This window comes from Mesoplodon bidens, assembly GCF_964165515.1.
Source record: "Mesoplodon bidens genome assembly, chromosome: 9".
Classification (NCBI taxonomy): Eukaryota; Metazoa; Chordata; class Mammalia; order Artiodactyla; family Ziphiidae; genus Mesoplodon; species Mesoplodon bidens.
The window spans coordinates 93671011-93688395 of record NC_138166.1 but is presented as its reverse complement, the minus strand read 5'-3'; the positions used below and the strand labels follow the sequence as shown (position 1 = coordinate 93688395).

Genomic DNA, 17385 nt, shown 5'->3' with positions numbered 1-17385 from the left:
CTATCTCTAGTATGTCACATTAACCATTAATCATTGTGTTTTTTTTTCCTTTTACCTTATAATACAACTTAGCAAGAGGTTGGCAAAAAATATTTTAAATTGTCCAGAGGATAATTTGAGATACAGTGAAACCTCCCCTAAGTGAAGGCTGTGCCTCCAGAGATTGGCTAGTGATGGTAGCACCTGTATAAAACTTATAAATTATATATGTGCATGTATATATAAATATATGCAACTTTTTACCAATAGGTCACATAATCAAAACATTTGGGGGCTTCCCTGGTGGCGCAGTGGTTGAGAGTCCGCCTGCCGATGCAGGGGATACGGGTTCGTGCCCCGGTCCAGGAAGATCCCACATGCCACGGAGCGGCTGGGCCCCTGAGCCATGGCCGCCGAGCCTGCGCGTCCGGAGCCTGTGCTCCACAACGGGAGAGGCCACAACAGTGAGAGGCCCGCGTACCGCACACACACACAAAAAAATTGAAACAAAACAAACAAAAAACACAAAATACAGTGGGGAATTCCCTGGCGGTCCAGTGGTTAGGATTCTGTGCTTTCACTGCCAAGGGCCCGGGTTCAGTCCCGGATCAGGGAACTAAGATCCCGCAAGCAATGCACCAAAAAAACCAAAAAACAAAAAACATTTGGAAGCCATGGGTCTACGGGAGTCTATGACATTTTCTAACCTAGATATCAGAGTCTGGAAACAACCAGCAGGACCCACCTGATCCGGGAGTATAGAGGGTTAACATGAGAAGAGGGAAAAACCAGAAAACAAAGTAAGTTTATTCGTCCTCCTTCAGAGAACATTGTCTCCCTGACACCAGGCCCAGCTTCCACGACTGAACTGAGAGGACCTTCTTTCCCTTTACTTCCCCAACTAACCCAAAGCTTTTAACACAGATGCTTGAAACCAAATCAGAGTGAAAAGCAGTGGCAGGTCTTCCACAATCCCAATTTTAGAATGTTCAAGCTGCTACAGGAGAGGCTGTTGGGAGTGGCCTCCAGCTGAGATGAAGCACCCACTGCTGCAGTCAGCGGGAGGTCGCTAGTCCTTGCAGAAGGAAGGGCTTTGCTGCCTCCAGGATGTCCAGGTTAGGGTCCAGTGAGCGGCCAAGCCCCTCCAACACCATGATGGCAAACACAATTGAGGCAAAGTTGCTTTCAAGCTTTACCTGAAACAGAAAAACAGTGGTTCTTTCCAAAGCCCATTGATATACAGAGAGTGTCCTGGGTAACATGTCACCATCCACTCCCGGCCTCGTCTACCCGCCCGTGTGATTTTTATCATCTACCTAACATTCTTTTCCCTACCCAGTCATTTTTCCCACCATCTCATCTACTCAGCCAACCCCCCACCTACTAGAAATATTAAGGAAAATATAGGGGATGCAGTGTGTACAGCTCTTCTCTAGGGGAAGTGTGTAAGTGTGTTATGACTTAAAAATACTAAAGTGAATAGTTTACAGCTACACCGGGAACCAGAAATCTAAATAAGTGTCATTCTTCAAAATCCACAGTAGTCTTTTTGAGACTAAGCACAACCGGCTTTGCTCAAATACAGCAGAGTTTCTTCCCCTTTGGAGCCAGGTTAATAGTAATAACAATTTACGAGGATTACCCAATTAATTCTCAAAAGTACTCTCATTATCTCTGTTCAGTAGATAAGGAAGCTAAGGCTCAGGGTGGCTCAGGTGGTGACTTGCTCAAGGCCTCTGGGTGAGGAAGAGTAGAGCCAGGATTTAAACCTAGAACAAGAATCTCTTTTCAGGTGGACAGAAGGTCAGGCAATGGAAGGTTGACTCATGGGGAAATAATCTTCGTTAAAAGTAAAGGGGGCTGGGGACTTCCCTGGTGGTGCAGTGGTTAAGAATCTGCCTGACAGTGCAGGGGACACGGGTTTGAGCCCTGGTCTGGGAAGATCCCACATGCCGTGGAGCAACTAAGCCCGTGCATCACAACTACTGAGCCTGCACTCTTGAGCCCGCGAGCCACAGCTACTGAAGACCGTGCGCCGAGAGCCCGTGCTCCACAACAAGAGAAGCCACCGCAGTGCGAAGCCCGCACACGACAGCAAAGAGTAGACCCTGCTCGCCGCAACTAAAAAGAAAGCCTGTGCACGGCAACGAAGACCCAATGCAGCCAAAAATAAATAAATTAATTAATTAATTGGAAAAAAAAAAAAAAAGTAAAGGAGGTTTCCCTGGTGGCGCAGTAGTTAAGAATCTGCCTGCCAATGCAGGGGACACAGGTTCGAGCCCTGGCCCGGGAAGACCCCACATGCCACGGAGCAACTAAATCCATTTGCCACAACTACTGAGCCTCCACTCTAAAGCCGGTGAGCCGGGCTTCCCTGGTGGCGCAGTGTTTGAGAATCTGCCTGCCAATGCAGGGGACACGAGTTCGAGCCCTGGTCTGGGAAGATCCCACATGCCGCGGAGCAACAAAGCCCGTGAGCGACAACTACTGAGTCTGCGTGTCTGGAGCCTGTGCTCTGCAACGGGAGAGGCCATGACAGTGAGAGGCCTGCGCACCGCGATGAAGAGTGGCCTCCTCTCTCCACAACTGGAGAAAGCCCTCGCACAGAAACGAAGACCCAACACAGCCAAAAATAAATAAATTTATTAAAAATAAATAAAGCCCGTGAGCCACAACTACTGAGCCCACATAACACAACTACTGAAGCCCGAGCGCTTAGAGCCCGTGCTCCGCAACAAGAGAAGCCTGCGCACCGCAATGAAGAGTAGCCCCCTCGCCACAAGTAGAGAAAGCCCGCACCAGCAACAAAGACCCAATGCAGCCATAAATAAATAAAATAAATATTTAAATATTTAAAAATAAATAAATAAGGGGTATTTGTCCCAGTCAAGGCCCAAAAACTTGTCTGGGGAGTCAGATGGCTGATCAGGAGAAAGTGGCATGTTACAAATGCACACTCATCGTGGGAATGTAAAATTGTGCAGGCTGTGGAAGACAGTATGGAGCTTCCCCAAAAAACTAAAAAAAATACCATCTGTAAATCAACTGTACTTCAATTTTTTTTGGGGGGGGGTACGTGGGACTCTCACTGCTGTGGCCTTTCTCGTTGCGGAGCCCAAGCTCCGGACACGCAGGCTCAGTGGCCATGGCTCACGGGCCCAGCCACTCCGCGGCATGTGGGATCTTCCCGGACCGGGGCACGAACCCGTGTCCCCTGCATCGGCAGGCGGACTCCCAACCACTGCGCCACCAGGGAAGAACTGTACTTCAATTTAAAAGAAACGATGTGATCTAGCAATCCCACTTCTGCGTAAATATCCAAAAAGAATTGAAAGCAGGATCTCAAAGAGACATTCGCACACCCGTGTTCATTGCAGCATTGTTCTTAGTAGCCAAGAGGTAGAAGTGGCCCAAATGCCCATCAAAGGATGAACGAATAAAGAAAATACAGTATATGCATACAATGGAATATTATTTAGTCTTTAAACAAAAAGGCAATCCTATCACCTGCTACAAAGTGCATGAACCTCACGAACATTACATCAAGTGAAATAAGCTGGTCACAAAAGGACAAATACCATATGATTCTACTTATATGAGAAATCTAGAGTCATCAAAATCATGCATACAGAAAGTGGAACAGTGGTTGCCAGGGGCTGGGGGGAGAGAAACGTGGGGAGCTTTTGTTCAGTAGATACAGAGTTTTAGTTTTGCAAGATGAGAAAATTCTAGAGCTCTAGAGATCTGTTACACAACTTTGTGAATGTGGTTGACACTGCTGAGCTGTGCACTTGGAGATGGGTAGGGGTACATTTTATATTATTTTTTTAACCACAATTTAAAATGTTTTGAATTGTTTTAAGTGCCTGGTGAAGCACTTGAATAGAGTGGCTGTACTTGATCGGCCCTCTCTCTGCTGTCCTGTCCTGAGAATCACAATGACAATAGCAAACATCTAAAGTGCTGGTAACCGTTGTGTCCCACGCAGTGTGTGAGGAAGGCTGTGTGCCAGTGGGAGCACCAGAGGCTGGAGAACAAAGCAGCTGGGAGTGGGGCTCCACAGTCGGGCTGCAGGCACGGGCACTACCATGGGGGCCACCTGGCCGGGGGTGAGTTGCTCGGTGCCGGCCTCGAGGAATATTGCGGGGATTAAATCAGGTACTCATAAATGTTACACAGCTAAATCAGGTGCGTAGAGGGGAGTCACGGCACACCGCTACCGTTGTCACGGCCTCATCCGGCCCTCCCAGCAGCCCCGGGGAGACTTGGAGAGACTTGAGCAGGTCAGAGCTGGTTGGTGCAGAGCTGGCTGTGAGCCTCACCCTCCAGCTCCCCGTCCCGTGCAACTGAACTCCCAGGAGTGTGTGTTCATTCCCGGTTCTCTCCAAGCCAGCCCCCTAGCAATGATTAAAGCTTTCCCCAATCCTAAGGTGATATTTAAGTCATTTTTAAAATGGAACCTGTCAAAAGTTTTGGAAAGCATAAAGTTTTTCACCAAAAACCCCACCAATGTGGGATCACAACGTGACCAAGGAAAGATCTTGCCAGACGTCAAGAAACAGAAACAGCACTCTTCACCACAGGGATCTGGTGCATGCAGCGTTTTCAAAAAAACGAGATCTCACATAAGAAAAGTACCTGTCACCACCCTGAGGCCACCCGCCTTCCCCAGAGCCCTGCCCTCCTGCCTGACCAGAGGGCGAGCTCTCCACCCAGGCCTCACCTTGTGAGTCATCAGCAACTTAAAGACATTCGAGAGAAGGATGGAAACTTGAAGCTGGAAAACAGAATAAAGAGGCTGCAGAGGCTGCAGAGCCCCCAGGAACCCCTTCTCCCTTGCCGGCCCCGTCCCACGTCCACAAACACGCACGCACGCACGCACGCACACACAGCAGTGAGCAGAAACAGACTGCCTGACAAATCCCAGAAAGGACTGCACGCACACAAGCCCAACTTCCACCTCACAGCTGAGTTCAAAGACCCCTCGGAAGGACCAGCCTGGAGGCCTCTACCCCGGCGCCCCCGGCACACACACACATCACTTCGGAATAAATAAGACAGGCAGCGCCGGGGGCCCACTGCCGCTCCCCACTGCCAGGGGGCCACCTCTTGTTCTGACTCGCTCCGGCTAGTGTGGACTTGGGAATGAACTTGGGAAGAAAACTCAGGTTTGTCAGAACTGTGTGCAGAATACCAAGTGGGCTCTGCTGCAGGTCTAAATGGAGGGCGTGAACACTCGGTATGTCCTCTGTCTGCTCAGGGGCCTCCATCCTCCCTCGCCCCACCGCCATGCTCCGCTGAGCTCCAGGGAGATAAGGCAGCAGAACAGCTGACCCCCGGTCTGGGCGGGGCAGGTATGCAGCACTACATATGTCACCGTCCCAGCAGCCACCCACGAGAGTCTGGTCAAGGAGCCACTCTTGAAAGCCGGGATTCCAGAGGGCCTCCTCACATCTCAAAGATGTGGGCAGAGGAAAAGCTTTGTTCTTTATCTGCCTTAAAACCCAAGCCCCTCGAGACCTCCCCCCATGAAGAGGTCTCCCTTAGACCTGTGGTTTGCTGTGTCCAAGGGCAAGGTCAGTAAACACCCCGAGGCCCCTGCCCCTGGAGCGGCCTGCTCACCTTTTCCAGCGTGATGGTGTTCTTCCTGGCCTGGGTCACCAGCCTGGCCATCTCAGCCTTAAATCCCTCCACATCCTTGCACTCACTGGCCCGGGCATGATGCAGGATGAGCTCAGCCACTCTTTGGCCCTGGAAGACGCAAAAGAAAAAAACTTGGTAGAGTCAAGAGGGCACAAAACTAGATGCTGTGCCCAAACTTCTTCATATCCTAGTTGTTTCCACCCCAAATTTTCTACCACCCTGCTTTTGGCCACCCATCCTTTTTTAGCTTTACCTCCCCGCCCCGCCATACCTGGTAAATAGTCAAGGTCTTTTGCAGCTTGTCTTGGTCAGTGGGGCCCCACCTATGCTCAGCACAGTCAAGGAAAGGAGCTACACTGTCTCCTTTGCCTCCAAGGCCCCCCAGGCCCAGCTGCAAAGCCAGTGTCTGCTACGCGGCACTGCGGACCAACCTGCCTGCCCCAGAGCCACCAGGACCTGCCGCCAGGCTGGACCAGCCACACCATCCTCGAGGGCGGTCTTCCCGCCCGAACAGAATTCCCTGCTCACGGCTGACCCGGCCTCTGTGCTCCAGCCGTCTCGCCCCTCCTCCACCCAGGAAGCCCCTGATCAAAGCCTCCATGGCCTCCCCAGCACCCACGCAGCCCCGGTGGTTACAGCCCAGGACCCAAGCTCCTCCTTCTCGGCTGTGACCCTCTTCTTTTGCCCAAACCTGCGCAGAGGAACACCTCCCACCCCCTCACCAGCCGCTGCACCTCAGCGTTGAACCTCGGCCCAGGAGATGCTTTCAAACTGGCTCAGGCTCAAGCCTCTGGTCTGCCCCCTCAGAAGCCTCCTAAGCAGGGGTTCCTCTGAATTTCGCCTTTTCTTCCAGCTTTCTCTTTCCCAGGGTCTTTCTTGCTGGAGAATTCACTGTCACCCTTGATGTGGCACTTTAGGTTGACTCAGTAGAGGCTTCGCTGAGTCCCTTTTGCTAAATAATAATTCTCAACCACTGGAGCCCCTCAGAGGCACGGGGTGAGGGGTTAAAACCACTTATGTCCCCCCACACCCGCCCCAATCACGTGTTTTCCCACACCTGGAGAATAAGTTCCCTGAGCTGCTGCTTCTCACCAGCCCCACCTTCTCGTAGCAAATGGCACAGACCAGGGCGGCTGTTATTCAGTCAAGAAGCTAGCGTTCCCAGGGCCCAGCTGCACACTTACTGAGGAAGGAAGAGAGACCACGAGAACAACAGCATTTGGGAAGGAGGCGTGTCTTCCCATTATTCCAAATCATGAGCCCCTCGAACAGGCCCGTTCTGACTACAGAGCCTTCAGCAGCTTCATTTTCCTGCCCCCTTTCCTTCTCCCCACTTCTTCCCTCTGCTCCACCCATTTCCATCAGGAGCGCCCTTGGCAAACACAGGCATTTACAAGAATGACAAACGCTGAGGAGCCCCGAGTTTCCCAAGGGCCTAAAAAATTCAGCCCCGACTCCCGAGGGCCCAGCGGGTCTCACCTGCCCCATCACCACGGCCATGAAGACTGCCCGGAAGTTCCTCAGGTCGGCAGCCTGCAGCTCGGCCACAATGCCGGCATCCAGAAGCACCAGGCACAGCGGGTACTGGGCAGGCGTCACAGCCACCGCCAGCGCGTCACAGACATCTACCTGCTGAGGCTGCGCCTCTTGGCTCTTGGGAAGACCATCGGCGCCCTGGACCAGGATGTTCCCAGGGTGAAGGTCCGCATGGACAAAGTTGTCCACAAATATCTGGGAAGAGATCAGAGCTACTCTAGGCTAAGTCAACCTCACCATCCCATCACCACGAGGCCACACGTGGAAAAGCTTCCAGGGTGATGCGAGTTCCCGATGATGAATTACAAGGCAGAGAGGTGTGCGTTTATAAAGCCTCAGAGCTTGATATCATCGATTCAAAATTTGTACAGGGACAAGCCAGGTTGATGTTTTCAAGAGAAAATTTATTTTCAAAGTAAAGAGCATTAAAAATGATCATAGGGGGCTTCCCTGGTGGCGCAGTGGTTGAGAGTCTGCCTGCCGATGCAGGGGACGTGGGTTCGTGCCCCGGTCCGGGAAGATCCCACATGCCGCGGAGCGGCTGGGCCTGTGAGCCATGGCCGCTGAGCCTGCGCGTCCGGAGCCTGTGCTCCGCAACGGGAGAGGCCACAGCGGTGAGAGGCAGGCGTGCCGCAAAAAAAAAAAAAAAAAAAAATCATAGGGGAACATGATAAAAGACCAAACCGCAGTTCAAGAGACTTATTTTTACTCTATGAGTTGAGCAATTAATATTCAGATTAAAAATTATCTAGTCATTGTTGACAGATTTTCCCCAAACCTCTCAGTTCTTACAATTCATGTAACTTCCTTTCTTTAAAAATATTTCATAAATCAGACTTCGCCTCCATTACCTCCATCCATCCACATAATGAAGTCTAACAGTGATCCTGACAGCCGTCCTGGCACATGGAGTTGGGGAGGCTGGGAGAAATGGCTTTGAACCTGCTAATCAGGAAAGAAAGCCCCAGGGACTGTGATGGAGGGAAAGTCAGGCGTGACTTTGTGGAACAGGAATCTGCCTGCTGTGAAAGATCACAGAAACCACCAGCAATCCTTCTATGAGGGGAAGGAGAGACCCAGGGCAGAAGTACAGAACAGCTGCTGCTGGAGGGGCTCCTGGGGGACTCCTTTCTGCCAACACAGAGCCCTTCCTCCTACTGGATGCAGGCTGAAGACCCCATCCCTCATGGTGGTCATGGCAGCAGGTCACAGAGGGACCTTTCTAGTCCAGATCCTGGCTCTGCTGGAGGTAAGGGAGGCTGCTATCCTGGTGAAAATCCCAGGAACTGAGGAAGCCAGGGCCTGCACACCTGTAGGATACGGTCACCAAAGGCTAGCTGACCCCCAACCCTGGGACAGAACCTCCTGGCACCTTGCTGTTAGCTGAGCCCCTAGGGTCCTTGATCCCACAAGCTGGAAGCCCCCCGTGATCTCCCGACTCCTGAGCGCTGCTCAGCGCCGCTTCTCCCCTAGCTACTCCCCCCTGCACCCTCCCCTCTGGCCCACGGTGCGCCTCGGAGCCCTGTTACTGGGGACAAAGTCCTCTCCCCGCTGAGCTTCCACTGCGCTGACAGTGGAAACCCGGATCTCCAGCAAGAACTCCGCTTCTCCAGGAGCCCCTTGGGTGAGGGCTATCTATTCTCAACACCCACGCACCCCAGGGCTGGAGGTGAAGTCAGAGCCACTCAACCACCAGCCCCTGTCACCCTGAGCCCTCTGCAGGTGTCTGGCTTACAGCCTCCCGTGCTGTCTGCCTGCACCACACCACCGTCCCGCTCGGCGCACCCATTCTCAGCTCCGCCCCACTTCTGCCACCTGCCTGGGCCTCACGGCTCCACCCTGGTTACCTGGTTTCTTTCCTCCTACTCTCTGACCACACGCCTGGTTCCTTCCTACCCCGATTCTGCACCCCCAGACCTGGGCACTCGTCCTCACTATGCATCCTAGACCAGCCGTCTCTGCCTCGACCACTCTCTTCTGTGCCAACCACCAGGAAGAGCTCAGACCCTCAACAATCTCAGTATCTTTTTTTTTTTTTTTTACTTATTTATTATTTTTGGCTGTGTTCGGTCTTTGCTGCTGTGCGCGGGCTTTCTCTAGTTGGCAGCGAGCGGGGGCTACTCTTCGTTGTGGTGCGCGGGCTTCTCATTGTGGTGGCTTCTCTCATTGCAGAGCACAGGCTCTAGAGCGCGTGGGCTTCAGTAGCTGTGGCGCACGGGCTCAGTTGCTTCACGGCATATGGGATCTTCCCGGACCAGGGCTTGAACCCGTGTCCCCTGCATTGGCAGGCAGATTCTTAACCACTGCGCCACCAGGGAAGCCCGTGTATCTTTTTTCTTTGCTCCTACACGAGAGCTGCTAACAGTGCTGCGTTCCGGCTGTTACTGCTGGTGATGGAATAACTGACAGTGCTTTGGGCTCACTGTAGCCTTTTTTGAGCGTCAACTCATTAATAATCACTGTCAGGCCGTCCTCTCCAAGGAGACAGCTAGACTTCCTTCACATCCCAGAGGAGATGGTGCCACTTCCTGAACAAATCCTGGGGCTGGGACGGCCCAGCCTAAGTGACCCTCGGGTACCCGTACTTAACCACTTAGCACCACCTGTCTTCCCACTGAACGGGAATGTTCCCTGAATACTGTTGTTATGTCTCTTTTGCTCACAACTGTAAATCCAGCACTTAATTCAGTGCCTGGCACATAGCAGGTGCTCAACAAATACTTGCTGAATGAATGAATGAAATAGCACGTAACACCCGAGGTTGTCTTTGGCTGTTTGTCTAAACTGTAGGCAAGTCGGGTGGGGCCTGGGTCTCCCTCCCAACTCTTGCACAGAGACACAGCACATGACACGGAGAAAGTGCTCAACAGAAAGCTGCAGAAGAAGGCGCGTTTGGGTCAGCTTGGCTATCTCTAGAGCTGACCCTCTCCCGCCAGCAGCAGTTTGCTTGCCCGAGCAGGGTCCCCCGCCTCCCACTCACAGTTCCACCGTGTGCCAGCTGAGCGCCTGCCCCGCCGTGAACTCACCATCTTCAGGAGCATGTTGATCCCCAGCCGCGCAATCTTCCTCTTCACGTCCCCGGGAATGCCTGCTTGCTGGTAACTAGACACAGGCACACTCTCCTGGGGGAAGATCGGGGAGAGAACAGCTTTAGCCTGCACAGCCCGCGACTGCCCCGCTCCTCATCTCCACGGGGACACACCCGCACGGCCTTCCCACTGATTGGGTAGTGACCCGGAGAGGTTTTCCTTTCTTAGAGCCCCTATGAATCTGTCACCCACAAGATAACTTTAACCTATTTACCCTTCCCTTCTACAACACGTATCAACAAGTCCCATAGGTTTACTAGGGAGGAAATCCCATGACTGCCACCCACAGGTAAGAGAGGCTTTGCTGTCAGGGTGAGCTTGTTTCTGGTCAAGAATTAGCCAATGGGGACATGAATGAGCTCTGTGACCTCACAGGAGGGAAAAGAAAAAGAAGAGAGAAGAAATGGGAGCCAGTCAGTATGCCTTTCGCATTTCGTATAGGTTAGTTATTTAATTGTCAAAGCAGCCTATTGAGATAGATCTTGTTATCCCTAATTAACAAATAAAAGAACTAAAGCCCAGAGAGTTTAAGTAACTTGCTCAAAGTCACACAGCTAGTAACAGTGGGTCATTCAGGTCCCTCCTCTGGACCTCATCACCATCTTTACAAAGGAGACTGAACCAGGAGACAGCTAAGGCCATGACAGGAATACTTGTTGAGCACTTTCTCTGTGTTGAGCACTTTCGCTGTGCAGTCTCTGTGCAGAGGGCATTTTGCATTCAATGTGTCATTGACTCTTGGGACAACCCTACGAGGCAGGAAGGGTTGCCTGCTGTTGTACAGGAGGGAACTGAAGCCAGCCAGCAAGTACAGTGGCAGAGCAGACTTCCAAATCCAGAAAGTCTGAGGCCAGGACCCGGCTCTCAGCCACCTTGCTACACTGCCTTCCACCCTCAGGCATATCCAGACTCCTCTCAGTTTCCCAGGCAGTAATCACATGCTCTCTTGGCTTTTGTCTTTTCCAACTCAGGCCTTCCTGTGAAGGGGAGACGACCTGACTATGAGTAAAAGGCATGGCCAGGGGAAGCTCTCAGTCTTACTTCATACGTTTCCACCAAGACATCCCTGGTGACAAAGGGACGCAGAGGGGTGGGGAATTTGACAGAGTTCACATTCAGGAAGTTGCACTGGAAGTGTTCTAGATTCCGAGCTTCATAACGCAGGTCGATCTACAGGGAAATGGAGAGAAGAGGTGAGGGAAAGGGTAGTCTGGGCCCAGGGACAGCAAAATCTGAACCCCCAAGAGCTAGCAAGTCCCAAGATTCACCTGCCTTCCCCACCTACTCTCCTGCAGAACTCCCAAGAAACTCGGGCTGCCCCAGAAGTCTCGAGCCCCATCCCTACCCCACAACGTGAATTCCAAGCTGCAGACAGCAGACACGCTGGAGAACTTGTCTAAACTGAATTTACGTTCACCCTGCCCCCAGTCACCTGCGAGTCACTGCAGATTACACCTTCTCTCTCTTACCCTCCATACCCATGGGAGACTCGGTGCCATCAACTCTGCAGCCCTCACCACTCTCAGATCTGTTCCCCTTTTCCATCCCACTGTTCCTCCCACGGTGACTCAAAACCAGTCACCTGAACCCTAACAGAGGTGTCCTAGTTGGGCTCTCTGTCCCCCATCTTCCCTCTCTCCAATCCATGTGCTGGTGTCCCCCCCCACCCCACCTGCAGGACGGAGTCTGCATTCATTAGGATGACGTCCAAGGTGGGCCGTGGTTTGGCCCCTGCTTCTCTCTCCAGGTCCATCTCTCGGGGCGCCTCCTCCTTCCACTACTGCCCCAAACTCCAGCTGCACCCAGTCTGCAGAGTGCCGGACATCTCAGCCTGCCAGATGCCTCCCCTCTCAGTGCCTTGCTTACTCCCCCTGACTGGAATGTTCTTCCCCCATTTGGGCCAACTGCAAACACTCCCCTTTCGCGAATCAGTGCAAGCCTAGGGAGCCTGGACCCTCAGGGTGGAATGACCACTTCCCCTCTTGAGCCTCAGCTGAACCTGACTGAACCTGTAGAGACTCCTGTTGTAACTCATGCTTTTTCTCCAAATATTTCACATCAGCCCTCCTCCTCCTACTATATTGTCCTTGAGGACAGGAAAACCTCACTTGTTTTCTTAGTTCACCAGCTTCTAACACAGTTCTTAATACATGTTACATGAATTTATAAATGAACATACACCCCCTACATACACCCAGACTCTAAGATTTCAAGGCTGGGAACGTGATTGGACCACTCAGAGCTACAGCTGCTAGGAAGAGTTGATTTTTGAGATAAATGGGGTGTGCTATAGAGGTCTGAGCTTCAAGTGATGAGATCCCATGATACCTATCAGACTTCTCAAAGGGGAACTGAAGCTCAGGTGGGTGGTAGAACTGAGAGTGATTAATGCCAAGGTGGGTGTCAGAAAAGAAGTTATTTTTCTCTGTTTTAATTTTCTTTTATGATCAAAACTACACAACTCCATAGTGTAAAGCAAAGCTTTCTAAACGTTAAAACGCATCCCTGGGGCTTAAAACCCTAAATCAGAGGACATAAATGAAGACTTGGTACACTGCTTCTGAAAGCCTGCCAATTTCTGTGCCAACCGCCAGGAAGCCAGCACAGATGCCTCCTTGGAGCCCTGAGAGCCTCCAGCATGTTTACCAAGTCTGGCTACTTAAACAGGTGTCCCAAGGGCCCTGGACAAGGAGGAAGTCCTTGTCTACTCATTAACCCCAGAAACAAAGCAAACCAAAGGCACAGTGTGTGACTTCGTTAATTCTTCTTTTCCTTCTGGAGTTCGGCCATTGATTGTGGCACAGATAATGCTATATGTTCCCCCAGACTCATTTCATTTTCATCCCAGACACTAAGGAAGACTGCCTTCCCCAAGCTCCCTCGTAGTTACACTGGGCCCGTGTGATTAAAGCTCTGACCTGTAGACTGGGAAGAAGTGATACATATCACTTCCAGACCTGGCCACAGAATCCTTTACATGACTCTCCGTGGTCTCTCTCCCCATTCCACACTGACCCCAGATGACAAATTTGGGAGGAAACTGGGTCCCTGAATAACTATGGAGTACAGCTCCCACTCACTCCCTCAGTTCACCTGCATGGAGCTTTCATATAAGCAAAAAATAACATTGTTGCATTAAGTCACTGAGATTTGGATATTCTTTGTTATATCAGCTAGCATCACCTATCCTGACTAATATACTACATTAGCCACAACACACTGGGAAAATACTCATCCATTCAGCATTTACTAAGCAGCTGCTAATGGCAAAAACTGTTGTGTGCCATTTACAACTGAGGGAAAGAGAATTTACCTGTTGCACCATGAGCTTCTCAAATTCCTCCACAATCTCAGGCAAGCTGAGCCACTTGATTCCTGGCAAAAGTGCAAGGACTCGGCTGCCCATCTTCATCAGCAGCAGGTCCATCTGCACCTGAGCAAGCAGGCCAGGGTGCAACACCTGCCAAAAAGAGGCACAGTGAGACAGGAGAGATCAATCAGGAGGGCACGTTCACCCAGCCAGGGCTGGGTCCCACCGTCGAAGGAGAGTCAGCAGGCTTCTCATCAGAGCAGAGGGGAAGCAGTCCCAACGCCCAGGATGCTCCTGCCTTCCTCCCTTTGTGTCTTCCTGAGGAGACTCAGAGGACAGCTCCCCTGCATGGCACTCAGCTTTGCTGGGAAGAATAGGTGGGCTTCTCCTTCCAAATACAGTAAGTTTAGATCAGTGACTCCTAAACATTAGTGAGCATAAAAGTCACCGTGGGTTGCTTGGTGAAAATGTGGACTCCCAGACGTCCTCCAAGACCTACTGAGTCAGGGACTTCCCTGGTGGTCTAGTGGTTAACACTCCACACTCCCAAGGCAGGAGGCCCGGGTTCGATCCCTGATCAGGGAACTAGGTCCCACATGCTGCAGCCAAATAAATAAGTAAATAAATATTTTTTAAAAAGAAAAAAAAAAGACATCCTTAGCTTTCGTTACAAAGAGCGCGGAAACGCGGAAACGCTGGGCGAACTGAAAGAAAAAAAAAAGACGTACTGAATCAGACTGGCTGGAAGGGGAGCTGGGAATCTGCATTTTACTGAGTGTACAGGTAGCTGAGTCAGGTGGTCCAAAGCCTGCAAAATACTGCTCTAGAGTCACAGAACTCCAGAGGTGGGATGGAAAGAGTTCAAACTCCAGTTCTGCAACCCATTTCCTGTAAGAAACTGGACAAGCTGCTTCTCTCAGCCTCCTGTTCTATCATTTAAAACATAAAGATAGGGGACTTCCCTGGTGGTCCAGTGGTTAAGACTCTATGCTTCCAATACAGGGGGGCGCCGGTTCGATCCCTGGTTAGGGAACCAAGATCCCACATGCTGCATGGAATGGCCAAAACAACAAACAAACAAACCCCATACAGACAATAGCCCCTACCTCCACCTCAAACCCTTTTAGGAATAAAGTGGAGTATAAATAAAGATATAAGAAAAACAAATGCCTATCTTGGGCATCTAATAAAGATTAAACAACGCATCTGACGTGATGGGCATGTTTCCTGGTATACAGCAGGCATCCACTCCTTTTGTATCCCACAGAGCAGAGGGAACCTTCGAGATATTTTGGACCAGTGTTTCCTAAATGTGCCTAATGATGAGAATCATTTGCAGCATTTATAAAAAGCCAGGCCCAGGCTCTTCCCTTGGAAAGTATAACTCAGTAGGTCTGAGTGAGGCACCCTTGGAAGGGTTTTATCTGAGGGGGTAAAAGACAGCACCAGGGTATTTGCTACTAGCATCTGCCAGTTCTCCTGGGGACGTGCTCAACAGGGGTGGAAAGGTGTGGAGAGAAGAGTTGATGGAGCCCAGGAAGGGGTGATTGGAAATAGAGAAGGAAACCACTTCTGTAAAATGAACGCCACCCTCTTGGGCTCACCACAGCACACCTAACACAGTCTGTCTCGGATCTATCCTGACCCCAGAGCAGGAGGTCAGCTGAATGGTGGGTCCTCCACCCACAGCGGCAGCCAACTCCAAACCCTCTTCATTTTCCTCTTTCAGACCATTCGCATCACCACTCCTTCAAGCCAAGAAATCAAACAGCGTGCGCATCATAGGCACTCAGATAATGGTCAAGCTAAAAGAAATCCATGGAAGGCAATGTGGGGTGACTTGCAAAGGGGGACTTCCTGATCTGGGCAGCTCCGTGGAGTTGGTGAGATTTTAGAGATGGGAAGGGCCTGGCTGCAAACATCAGAACACTTACTTTCACGGCCACGGGGATGAGGTGATCTGGCTGTGGTCCATGGGCGAGTCCCGAAGCCTGAGACAAGACTGCATTCGATCCAACCAGGTCAGCTTTAGGGAAGAGCAGCCCTTCTAGAAATGACTGGTCGGCAAGACTTCCTTGAGGCCTCCAGTCCTTCCCCAAGTGTCCAAGGAGCTCTCCCAGCCCCCGGACTTTCCCAGCTTCCGAAGAAAGCTGCAGTCTGGAGGCTGTGGCCAGTCTCCGGATGCTGTCATTCTCCAGGAAGGCAGGATTGGCACGTGCTTTGTACACTTGGGCCACGCAGCCGGAACCCACAGGCTCCTGCTTCTCAAAGCAAAGGACCCTCCCCCAGTCCTCTCCGAAGGCCTGCCGTAGGAAGTGTTCAGTGTGGGTCCAAGGATGGGGCGTCACCTGGACGTGCAGCTTGGAGAACTGCGCACAGAAAGCCTCTGAGAAGAGATCACGTCGGGTGCTGGCCCACTGGCCGAGTTTGATGTACGTTGGACCGGAGGTCTCGGTGGCTTTCAGAAGCAGGTGGAGCCAGAGCCTGGAGACACTGGGAGCCAGGTAGGTGAGGGGGTAGAGTAGAAGGAGGGGGAAGAATTTCACCAAGAGCGCCCCCGCCCGGAGCCAGATCCGCAAGTGCAGAAGGAGGCAGCCTAGCCGCTGCTCCGGGGGGACCCTCTCCAGTGGCCCGTTTTCAGCCAGGTCACTCCAACTGGTCCTTTGCAGACACAAGCTCTCAGGGCCCCCCTTGCCAATGTCCTCAGAGGCTGAGATGAGTTTGGGCAAAGTGCCAAGCAGAAGCCAACAGAGTCTAGCCTTGCGACAGCACCCAGAGGGTCTCAGAAGGCCGAGGCCCTTTCTGAGCTCCAAGCCCCTTAGGTGCGACAAGCAGACCCTGACAGAGAAGCGCCAGGGGGTCACCATGCTCTCCCAGAGGTCGCGGTCCAGGCTGCCTGCCTCCACCTAAGGAGCACCCATCTTCGTTCCTTCTTTCCGCAAGGCTGGTCTGAGTCGGGGCCCCAGCTGAGTATTCCACTTGAAAGCGAGGCAGCTGTGAGACGCGGCGCGCTCAGACCTCGCCACGTGCGTGCAGCCTCTGCCGGGTCCTGCTGCGAGTCCTGCCTCCGCAGGGCCGCCCCGCCCCACGGGCCCGCAACCCTGCTCCACCTCCGTCGCAGGAGGGCTGGCCCATCCGTCCCCGCTCCCTCCCGGGTACCTCGCCTGGGCCTGAGGCCCGAGGGCTTTCAGAACTGAGCCCCGGAGGGACCAAGCCAGGCCCAGGTCGGGGACGTGACCCGCGCGAGGTGGCCGCGCGGGTGGAGACAGAGCCGGGCCGCCGCAGGGTCACCGCGCACGCCGGCCGGCGCGCGGAGGGGCTGCGCGGGGTGGGGCTGGGGGGACCATGCGGAGGGCCGCGGCGCCGAGAGCCCGGGTGGGGGTGAGGAAGGGCCAGGCGGGGCGAGGAGTGGAGAGCTGGGGCGGGGGCAGTGCGGACGGCCGAGGACCCGGGCAACGAGTACGGTGTGGGGAGGAGTCGGGCTTGGTTGTAGAGAGCCGAGTCTCCGCGCGCGATGGGGGTCCGGGCGCCAAGGGCGTGGAAGGGGCGCGGAGGGCCGAGGATCAGAGGGTCAGGGATCGGGGCGCCGAGGGTCGGGAATCGGAGGGTCGGGGATCGGGCGCCGAGGGCCGGGGATCAGAGGGTCGGGGATCGGGGCGCCGAGGGCCGGGGATCGGGGCGCCGAGGGCCGGGGATCGGAGGGTCGGGGTGCCAAGGGCCGGGGATCGGGTGCCGAGGGCCAGGGATCAGAGGGTCGGGGATCGGGGTGCCGAGGGCCGGGGATCGGGCCGCGGAGGACCGGGAGTCCGCGAGCGGAGGACCCGGGAT

General features: G+C 53.1%; 1 protein-coding gene across 2 annotated transcripts; it reads right to left on the bottom strand.

Moving 5' to 3' along the window:
- Positions 1–766: 766 nt before the first annotated feature.
- On the bottom strand, positions 767–16800 carry ADCK2 (aarF domain containing kinase 2). Of its 2 annotated transcripts, XM_081244708.1 has the most exons (8): positions 15492–16778; positions 13561–13707; positions 11289–11417; positions 10185–10280; positions 7102–7353; positions 5602–5730; positions 4703–4756; positions 767–1175 (listed from the first exon to the last, which is right to left on the bottom strand). In XM_081244708.1, exons 1-8 carry the CDS (start codon positions 16422–16424, stop codon positions 1035–1037), a joined length of 1881 nt encoding a protein of 626 aa, XP_081100834.1. In that variant the 5' UTR covers positions 16425–16778; the 3' UTR covers positions 767–1034. The 2 variants fall into 2 exon arrangements, with proteins under 2 accessions (XP_081100834.1, XP_081100835.1); XM_081244709.1 differs by lacking the exon at positions 4703–4756 and having other exon boundaries at positions 15492–16800.
- Positions 16801–17385: the final 585 nt, after the last annotated feature.

Excerpts from the sequence above, each read along its gene's own strand:
- ADCK2 (XM_081244708.1), bottom strand. The coding sequence starts at position 16,424 with ATGGTGACCCCCTGGCGCTTCTCTGTCAGGGTCTGCTTGTCGCACCTA. Across the intron at positions 10,281-11,288 it reads TCTTGGTGGAAACGTATGAA|GAGAGTGTGCCTGTGTCTAG; the intron begins GTAAGACTGAGA and ends ATCTTCCCCCAG. Across the intron at positions 7,354-10,184 it reads TCAACATGCTCCTGAAGATG|ATATTTGTGGACAACTTTGT; the intron begins GTGAGTTCACGG and ends ATCTCTTCCCAG.